This window comes from Nesoenas mayeri (assembly GCF_963082525.1).
Source record: "Nesoenas mayeri genome assembly, chromosome: 13".
NCBI classification, from domain to species: domain Eukaryota; kingdom Metazoa; phylum Chordata; class Aves; order Columbiformes; family Columbidae; genus Nesoenas; species Nesoenas mayeri.
Window position 1 is genome coordinate 3,067,614 of NC_137550.1, and position 10,532 is coordinate 3,078,145.

General features: G+C 53.9%; 1 protein-coding gene across 1 annotated transcript; it reads right to left on the minus strand.

Moving 5' to 3' along the window:
• Positions 1–5,722: 5,722 nt before the first annotated feature.
• Positions 5,723–7,584, minus strand: SOWAHD (sosondowah ankyrin repeat domain family member D; the record flags this gene model as incomplete). The annotated part of the gene is made up of 2 exons (XM_080352733.1): positions 5,723–5,835; positions 6,711–7,584. The coding sequence occupies 2 exons, from the start codon at positions 7,582–7,584 to the stop codon at positions 5,723–5,725; spliced, it is 987 nt and encodes a 328-aa protein (XP_080208859.1).
• Positions 7,585–10,532: the final 2,948 nt, after the last annotated feature.

A 10,532-nucleotide genomic window follows, 5' to 3' on the forward strand; every position in this document is an offset into this window, starting at 1 on the left:
TCATATATATATATAGTGGGAGAGTAACAAAGAATTAAAACTAATGTTACTGTGTAACATTACGGTAAATATAATCTCAGTGTAAGAAACCTTGTCAGCTCTTTTCAGATAGAGTAGGCTGTGTCTTTTCACTTACTATAAACCTCTAAGAGCAAAGAGTACAAATTTTTTAAAGGAGTAAAAATCAACTCAAAAATATTTTACTAGACAAACTGAAGTAGTTAAAAAGCTTTTGGAGGCAGGTTTGGAAAAGGCAGACTCTGCTTTATGGTCCATAACCACGGTGGCTGCAGTAGCTGTTTGGAGTGTCAGTCTCTTTCTACTTGACCCCAGGGAATGTCTGGATCACATTTCCCGTAGATTTAGGAAATGTTACTAAGAAAAGTAAGCAGCATTGTCAGAATTTGCTAAAGGCATGTCTGCGTAGCTGCTGGATGCGTTTTATGGGACTGGAAAGCAAAGCACACAGAGAATGCTCCGCTCGGGTAAGGTGGCTTCCCATTTGCAGTGTGCTGTGGCAGATGGGGGAGATCTAGACTAAGAAAACCCTTTGCTAAACCAACTCAATCTCCAGTTAACCTGCACTCTCGCATTATGCTTACACAGGGGATGCATGTATGTTCCCCGTGGCTGGCTTCTGTCACGGCTGCAGATTCTCAACTCCACCACTATCTCCCACGTCACCCTTGTGAACATCCAGGGTAGACCGCATGGTAAAGCGCAGCTGGCATTCGGTCAGCCAAGTAACCTTTATTTTTTTTTGTTAATGTAAGAGCATGTCTGAGCTGGAAGTACTGAAGAGTGCAAATAATGGCATTATAGTGCTGGGCAAGAACTGAAATGTTACGTACCCAGAAGTACTATAAAAATACCTGCCCAGGGAGCAAGAAGGCAGAGCTGCGAATAATCGGTGATCCTTGAATACCAAGACTATCTGTCGGGCGCCCGAGGAGCACACCAGCAGGGCTTCCGCCAACACCTGCCAGCGTTAGCTGTAGATGGCTCCTCACCATCCTTGGGGCCTGGGGCTAAGATCCTGCTGGGCAGTGATTGCAGTGGAATAACCAGATGAAAGAAAGTTTAACTTAGGAGGTAGGAAAGGGAGGAATACAGCAAGGCGAGTGGATAGATTTATCTCCTACAAAATGCAATACTCCTATAGATTAGTACATAATGTCTGCATGTTCCCCTATTTCTAAGGTTTTTTTGGAGCTATGTGTTGCTTTGATCAGTTAGTCTTGATGTCAGCCACAGGTGCGGCTTAATTTAAAACATTCTCAGCAGAAGGGTAGTAACTCAAGACATTGCTCAAAGGAAGAGTTGGTAGCTGTTTTGAAAAGAGGAGAGAGGAACAAAGGGATTACGCTGCTCAGAGCAGTCAGCAGTGCAGCTTCCTGACACAGGGATTCTCCACTGGGGCTTGTCAAATGTCACCTATTTACTGCAGGGCAGTGGAGGAGGGGGCTATGGCTCAGCACCAGGTCCTGTCTGGCTGCTGCTCCTTTCCCTTCTGCAGCACAACCTCGAACAGGTGCTCTGATCAGCAGGAAATAACCAAAGGTGTGAGCCCGTTCTTGGATGTGGCTGCGGCAAAGCCTGTCCTGACACCAAGGGCTGCGCAGCACCTGGTGCTGTGTGCTGGGTTCAGCCAGCCCTGGGGCTCAGGGCCTGGGTAGCAGCTTCCTGAGGAAGCTTCAGGCTGCCACAACCTTCTGTGTTGCTGCTTTTCATGTTGAAGGTAAATAGTTTTATCTCCTTCACATTATAGTTCATAGCAAATAATACTGGGCAGCAACATCTGCCAGGCACATGTAAATGTATAACAAACAGAGCCAAATCCAGTTGGCAGCTGGTCATGAGTGGTGTTCCCCGGGGCTCGGTATTGGGGCCAGTTCTGTTTAATCTCTTTATCAATGATCTGGATGAGGGGATTGAGTGCACCCTTAGTAAGTTTGCAGATGAAACCAAATTGGGTGGGAGTGTTGATCTGCTGGAGGGCAGGAAGGCCATACAGAGGGATCTGAACTGGTTGAATCGTTGGGCTGAGGCCAATTGTATGAGGTCTAACAAGGCCAAGTGCCGGGTCCTGCACTTGGGTCATAACAACCTCAGGCAGCACTACAGGCTCAGGTAAGAGTGGCTGGAAAGTGCCTGGCAGAGAGGGATCTGGGGGTGTTGATTTGGCAGCGGCTGAACATGAGCCAGCAGTGTGCCCAGGTGGCCAAAAAGGTCAACATCATCCTGGCTTGTATGAGGAACAGTGTGTCCAGCAGGACTAGAGAAGTGATTGTGCCACTGAACTCAGCACTGATGAGGCCCCACCTTGAATCCTGGGTTCAGTTTTGGGTCCCTCATGATAAGAAGGACATTGAGGAGGTAGAGAGAGTGCAGAGGAGGTGACGGAGCTGGCAAGGGGTCTGGAGCACAAGTCTGATGAGGGGCGGTTGAGGGACCCGGGGCTGTTCAGCCTGGAGAACAGGAGGCTGAGGGGAGACCTTACCACTGTCTACAACTACCTGACAGGAGGTTGTAGCATGGAGGGTGTTGGTCTCCTCTCCCAAGTAGCAAGTGATAGGACAAGAGGAAACGGCCTCAAGTTGCACCAGGGGAGGTTTAGGTTGGATATAAGCAAAAAATTCTTCACAGAAAGGGTTATCAGACATTGGAACAGGCTGCCCAGGGCAGCGGTGGAGTCACCATCCCTGGAGGGGTTTAAAAGGCATTTAGGTGAGGTTCTTAGGGACATGGTTTAGTGCCAGAGTGAGGTTATGGTTGGACTCAATGATCCTGAGGGTCTCTTCCAATCAAAATGATTCTATGACACATACACCCCACTCAGAGCTCAGGGCAGCCTCTCCCTCCTAAAATGTGCTGGCAGTTTATGTGAGTGCAGGAGAGCAAGGCTGGGATTTTTCCCAACTTCAGGACACTTTTGAGGTATCTTCTAGCTTCTTTCCCTGTCTGGTAAGAGTCTAGTTTCTCGTTCTTCATCAGGGGAGGAAGCAGTAAGTCACTGCAACAGGAAAGCAGCAAACAGCTTTGTCAGAAACATTTCAACACAGGCCCGTGCGCTGCAGACACTTTTACCCCAATGTTTTTAAAATCTCTTTGGTGCTCTTCTCTTTGAAGCAAGCGCTCAGGAAATAACAGCACTGCTGAGGATCGAAGCCTTGGAGCCCTCTGAACTGTTCCCTGCCTCTCCCCATCACCGCTGCCGGCAGGCAAAGCTGCTCGCAGAGTTTCTCTGTAATTGTGTCTATGAGAACCTGGCTGAGGAAAAAATAACTTCATGGACTTGAGAATGGAGAAAGACAGGTTTTTTCCATGGTATTTGTGGGAAAGCTTTCTGGAGCAATAGCCTGAACTATTCATCCCTCTTTATCAGACCGTCTCACTATGACTATCATTACTGTGCTATTTTTATTCTTCTACCAAGGAGCTGCTTTGGAAAATAACCTCTTGTATTATTTTTCCCCATTTGGCTGAATCTGTTTTTCGAGATTTCAAGATGGACATTAAGGGATAGCACAAAGTAAATTTAGTACAAGTTAAAATGGGGTTAAAATCAGTTTTCTGCAAATACCTCTGAGTCTGAATGATTTCTGTTGTTCCTGTGGCAGCTCTTTCCCCTCTCATTCCCTGTGGCCTGGGTGGGTCAGGCATCTCTGCAGAGCTGGGCTAACACACAATAACTGAGACATCAACAGAAGTGTTAAAGAAAAACTCTAAATAATTTGCATATTCTGGTCTATTAATTTTGGTGGCCATGTTTTTTGTTTTCTGAGTGAGAAGCAAAGTTAGAGCTGATCGCATACTTGAGGAATATTTTTTACGCATGTCTGTATATCCAAACCAGCTGCCCCTCTGTATGTGCGAACACACGCCGTGCAGGACAGAGGGCTGGGTCACCGGCAGCGGCGTCTGGGGCAAACACACAGGACAGCAGCAGAAGGGGCGCTGCCATTTGAAGATCCTTTTTTTGCTCTGTGGACAGGGACCCTTGCAGGGCAGGCGGGGCGGGGACGGCGTTGATGGGTGTGTTGTACCACCACCCAGAGAAGCAGGGCTCTGCTCTTACTCCTGCTGAAGTGCCTGCGTAACTTGCCTCAGAGCAGAATGCAGCTTCAACCCACAACCCAAGGATAGGGGGAAAAGCTGCCTTCAGGGCGTTTGGCTGGCTGGCAAGGGGAGGTAAGTGCTAAAAATCATTCAGTGGTATTTGAGTGTAGCATTTGCCAGTTAAGTTTTGCTGTTGAATGAAACATTGAAGTCCAGGTTTCCTGGTAGCGTGGGACTAAGCTGGAGGTACAAATGCCAAGGAAACAGCTCCTTCAAGGAAATTCTCACTAATTCCAATGTTTACTTTGTGCCTTACTCAGAGGAGGATGTAAGAGCAATCCTGCACCCTTTCCCTCAGAGCACGCTGCTGTGAAAGGTGATGGAGGACTAACAGGTAACAAAATATTTCATCAGACGTGCACCTCCCGGTCTTACCAACAGCGCTTTTGGTTACCAGAGCGAAAGATCGCAGGTGTTTTGGACTGGTGTAACCAGACTCAATGAAAGCCAGCCTGCTGTCCAGTGGTGTGGATGTGCCCAGCCAAGTTCTGGAAGGAGCTATGTTGCCATAGTCTTTAAACTCTTGGAGGCAAAGCATTACCAAACCAGTGTAGATCAGGTATTAAATCTGTTCCTGGTGTGTTTTGTATGTCTCCGCTGCTGACTTCAGGGATTAAAAAGTTGTCCAGACACATCTATGTGTCCGCCCAGTCATCTGGACTGGTTACTGTCCAGTCACTGGATCACTATCTGCTCATCTGGAGGCTATTCCACTGCTGACTGGGTTATTCCAGGGTCCAAGCAGCATTTCAGATCGCGGTCTGAATATAAATGGGGTTTGCTCAGGGTCTGTGAAGCCCACAGGCTCAAGCTCCCCTGAGGAAGTTACCTGTGTATCCCTCTGCATCATGGTGCAAATTCACTCATGCAGCCAGGCCAGAGATCATCTCGAATCCCTCGGTCACATCTGCAGATCCCCAGAAAGGCAGGTGGAAAGAAACTGCAGCTTCCCCCCAAAGTGAGCTGTCCCCACAACGGCTGCTGATCTGTAATGGGGAACAGAAACTCCCCCGCTGCTGTCTGAGTCACTTCTCAAATGGGACTGCTCTTTAAGGGAGCAGAAATGGTGTCATGCTGGTAAAAAAGAGGAAGGGGATGTTGTTTTTCTGAAGATATTTTGAAGCAGCCCTGGCCTTGCAGAATGTGAAAAGCAAGTGGAAATCAGGTGAGCAGAGCTCCATTTGGTGAACAAAACACGAAACAAGCAAGCAGAGGCTTTGCCCTTTTAATGAAGTTACTGGTACTATGCACGGTTATGCTGCTGCAAGGATGTTTCTCAAGAGTTTCATTTTTGAGCATGACCTCAACAGCAACAAAGATAATCTCACAGCCTTCATACCTTTTCCATGTTTTTGAGCAATGAGTCATCTTTCCAGAGCTGCTCCTGGACTCCTGTTCCCAGGGAAGCCACTGCATGCCACCCATAGGGTGTCCCTCCTGCCTTCTCTGCTCCAGCCCCATCCGCAGCACAGCTGAGCGTCTCAGGCTCCCCTGGACAGGGGTCCCAGGATGTGCTGCTAGGGGGACTTGTCTTCCACTTTGAACGACTTCTTTGGGCCTGGGCTCCTCTGGCTCTTACTTTACTGAGAAGCAGCTTTATCTGTCATAAACAACAGCCCAGAGGAGGCACGTGTGGCGGAGACCCTTGGATCTCACAGGGAGCTGGAAAGTCCAGCTCGGTGGCACAGTCTGCTTTGCGTGTACCCGCTCTCCCTGCTGTCAGAAAAGAGGACATTAAAAAGCGGGATGGGGGGGGGGTGTTTCTGAAGCTTCTCCACCATCAACCTAGTGCCAGGCCCCTGGCATCTCAGAGTATGGTTGTGAAATACTTTGATTATATTCTGCCAGTGACTCCATCCAGGCACCCAAGGTGCCATGACCAGTCCAACCTCACAGCATTGCTGGGAGCCGGGGCAGTGCCAGTGGCCTCATTTTACAGGTGGGAGAACCCAGTCACCGAGTTGCTGCCCGATGCACCTACAGCCACATGCAAACTCTGCCCTCAGCCAGGGACGGGCAGCCCGATCATGCACCCCCAGCGTGGGACACCACCTCCCGTGGTGGGTCAGCATCCCCACGTGGGCACGGCGTGTTGGAGAAGCAGCTCCACAGCAGGGCTGGCACATCAGCCCCCACTGTGGGGCTGCGCTGGGCTGCAGCAAGGGGTGCCCAGCAGCAGGAGCGGGGGGCAAAACCCCCTCGGGGACAGGGGTCTTTTTGGAAGGGCTGTCCCCAGGCAGTGCTCCCGATGGCCATGGTTGCCACACACACTCACACTGACACAACCTCAAAACACCACGCAAGACCCAGGGTGGCCGCAGTGACCCCATGCAGGGGGTTAATCCCCACTTTTCCAGGTTTTTGAGGGCTGGCCCTCACCAAGTTCCCAGCTCCCTGCAGGCTCTTCCACCTGCTATTCAGCACACGTTTGCAGGCAAATGGGCCAGGGGAGCTTCAGCGCTCTTGGAAGAAAGCAAATGTCTGTCTGACAAAGTTCCGGAGGGTCGACAGCCCCCAGGAGCGCTGGGCTTTCCCCTCGGCCCCCGAGTCCACACAGTCCTGCCCTGCCCTGGCCTCTCTGGATGACTTACAGTTGTTGTTGGTGTTGTGAGAGCTCAGCTGGACCAAGTCCTCCTCCAAGGCCCCTGCCAGCTCCTTCAGCTCCCTGGGGGTGTCTGCCCTCAGGTACTGCCAAGCCTTGCGCCCATTGTGGTCCCTGCGGCTGGTGTCTGCCCCATAAGCTCCCACCAGCACTTTGATGAGCAGCTCGTGCCCCTGCAAGGCAGCCAGGTGCAAGGGGGTGAGCCCGCCGCTGGCCGTGGGGATGTTCACGTTGACTGCGTAGCCCTTCTTCTGGGCATGGGAGATGACCTGGATGAAGCTCTCATGGTGGCCGTGCTTGGCAAGCCAGTGGAGAGCGGTGAAGCCCGTCACAAAGTCTTTCCTGGTCAGCAGGCTGGGATCCAAGTCCAGCAGCCTGACGATGTTGTCCGCATCGCCCTGGGCCGCCGTCAGCAGCCACTCGTGCTCCAGGGGATCCAAGGCAAGGGACAGCACCTCAGGGCTCTGCTCGGACTTCTGCTCTTGGTGTGGCCCTGCAAGGAGACTGCTGCTGTTGAACACCTTCTGGGTGGTGGAAAGCCGCTTGGTGCTGCCAGGGCTGTTGCTCTGCAGGAGGATTTCCTTCAGCTCCTTCCTCCGGGTGCTGCCGGCGCCGATGGAGAGCCTGCCTGCTGTCCTACCCCAGCTCCCTGGGACCTGGCTGCCCTGGCTGATGCCCCTGTTGGTGTCCATCTTCTGCAGCGGATGGAAGCGCTCCCTGCTCCCTGTGGCAGCCGGCCAGAGATGGGATCTGCGGGCTAGGCTCCCCGTTTGGGCCTGGGTGGCTTTCAGGGAGGCGAATGTCCGGGTGATGCCGGATTCCCCCTGCCCCACCGAGCCCTGATCCCGCTCCTGCCAGGCCATGGCGGTGCCCGCGGCAGGGCTGGCCAGCAGCCCGCTCCCCGGCAGCCCGCTCCCCGGCGGGGCAGAGCTGGGCTCGGCTCCCCAGATCTCACCCCACGCTTCCTGTCCCAGCGGGAGGCAAAGGAGGAACCAACTCTGCGCAGCGGGCACGGCGGCGGATCCACGTCGCTGTCGCACTGCCGGGGCGGCGCAGGCGACCTTTGGTCACGCTGTGGCTGCTGCAGGCGCAGGGCACGGCCACAGCCACGGGCTGTCTGTCCCCAGGCCCTGCTCGCCTGCAGTGTCACCGAGGGAGAGCAGACCTGCGTGCGGGGGCTGCAGACAGCACAAGCACTGCTGGGGCGGGTGGAGGTGGGGGGTCCTGGGCAGCCCAGCCCAAAGTTATAGAAGAAATTTGATTAACTGTATTCTTCTCTCTGTATGGTCTCGTTTAGCATTAGTCACTCGGCATCAGCGGCTAAAGTAGCTGTAGCCTCAGGCTGCAAGAGCTTATTAAGCATAAACTTTTAATACAACTAATATTGCTAACACAGAACTCACTGAACTAATCAGATATGAGCAAAATGAAGAAGATGAGGACAAAGGAGAATGAAGTAACTTCAGAGGAAGGCCAGGCCAGTGATAGTGAAAAACAAGAAGAAATCAAGAGCCCATCAGGCAGAATTAAGTGACTGGACTTGTAGATTGGGTGATGGGTGGAACTGGGAGGTACAGGACAAGAGGAAATGGCTTCAAGTTGCACCAGGAAAGGTTCAGATTGGGTATTAGGAAACACCTATTAAAGGAAAGGGTTGTCAGGCATTGGAACAGGCTGCCCATGGCAGTGGTGGAGTCACCATCCCTGGAGGGGTTTAAAAGACATAGAGATGAAGCTCTCAGGGATATGGTTTAGTGCTAGATTTAGGTTACAGTTGAACTTGATGATCTTAAGGGTCTCTTCCAACCAAAATGATTCTATGATTCTATGATTCTACAAACTGGGGTAGGGGTCCCTCTCTGAGGCTCCCAGCTTGAGCTGTAACTGAACAACTGAAAAAAGACTAACGGGACACCTTCACTTGGACTTGGCATTCTCAGTGGGATCTGACGGTTGGACCCTGTTACGGTGGCCGGTGTGTGTAAATCTGTAACACTGGTCCTGGGGACACTCCCTCTGGCCCCGGTGGCACCCCAAAGCCCCAGATGCATTGCTGAGGCATCTGCTGTACAGCCCCCACCACAAAATTACCCCCCACCATTGCAGTGCTTCTTGTTGGTGCTGTGCTCAGGAAGGCTGAGATTACTGCCCCAAGAGGACACTTTCCCGATGGCCAGGGGGCCTCCATGCTGTAAGGGACACCCAGCCCGGGGCACTGGTTTGGGTCTCTTGCCACCTGACGTTTCAGCCCAGCGGCATTTGGGCATCCCTCCCTTGCTGTGTTTCACTTCCCAGCAAGGCCGCATGCTTGATGCTGCTGGCAGATGCAGCCACTAGCGAATTGTACCCTCATTTTGTACAAATTCCTCTACCCTGAAAGCCCCCAGTCCTGTTTCTCCCAAGGGCTTTCTTATCCATGACTCCTCAGACACCCACAGCACGGCTGAGCTGTCACCAGGAGGTTTTGTGGCTGGTCAGGCAGCTGGGATCCATGCCAGCTCCCCTCGAGGGAGCTTTGCCTTTCTCCAGCCACTTAAACCAGTTTTTCTGAGATGCATGGGGAGCCGGCGTCGCCCCATAAAACCCAAATGACTGGTGGTGAGAACATAATTGTCCGCTAGCTACCTTTCTGGTGCTGCCTGGTTTTGTCACTGGCTGTGGGTGGCTTCTGCGGGCTTGGGGAGGCAGAGAACTTGATCCACACAGCCGTCAGATCCTGGGAACTATCTAAAATGCTTGTTGGGCGACAGCTGGGGAAAATAAGGAGGGAAATGAGGTGCTGCTTTGCGGGAATGAGGGCATGGACAGTGCAAAGTAAACCACCCATTTAGGGCCACAGTGGTCATGTTTGCATTAGGGACTGGCCACACGGGAGAACTCCAGCTGGGCTAAAACCAGGGTGCCAGCCTTGGTGGCTTTACTCTGGGGTCTCAGGGGCTGGCCAAATTATTTGCTTTGGGTAAGGGCTGAGTTTCCTCTCTCTCAGCCTTCGGTTGATGCTTGTGCTTGCGTGAAATGAAGGGAAATCCAAGTGGCACCAGCTGCACCCCCAAAGCACACAGGCTTAACCAGCCCCTGCCCGCTGGGCTGGGCAGCTGAGGGGGCGTCAAGGGCTGAGAGGGGCTGGGCAAGGGGCGCTGCTGCCACTGAAACCAGCACAGCTACTCTCCCTCAGGTCTCCAGGCGAGCGTGAACCGCCCCGATGCAGCTCAGGGAGAGTGTGAAAAGCGCATAGACATTTTATTTTACATAGCAAGTGATTAACTGAGGCTGGGAGATCTCAGACACAGCCATAAACCCCAGCTCAGCCCCGGCGTGCACGGCTCTGCCGCAGCCCCGGCCAGGCGCGCCGCCCGCGTTACTGGGAGGGCACAGCTCAGCCCCGCAGGATCCCCCCGGGCCCGCCCCGAGGAGTCCGTGCGGGGGAACCCACCGCCGTGCTGGGGGCAGGCAGGGGCCAGGGGAGGCCCTGGTGGCGGGCGGGGCGCGGCCGGGCTGCAGGCGGCGGCTCAGCGGGCTCCGCGGGGCTCAGCGTGCCCCGGGGGGCTGCGGCGCCGCTGCCCGGGGGATCACGCCCGAGCCGCCGCTCCCCGCGCCCCGGCAGCGCCACCGCCCGCCCTGCCGCGCGCCCCGCCACACGGTGGCCGCCGCCCCGCCCGCAGCACGGGCTGCACCATCGCGGGCGGCCGTTGCTGGGGGGAATGGCAACCCCGCGCCTCCCGGAGCGGGACAGCGGCTGCGGGACCGGCGGGACCGAGCCGGGTGGAGGGACGGCGGCGTGGGGCGGGGCGAAGGGGCGGTGGCGCGAGGG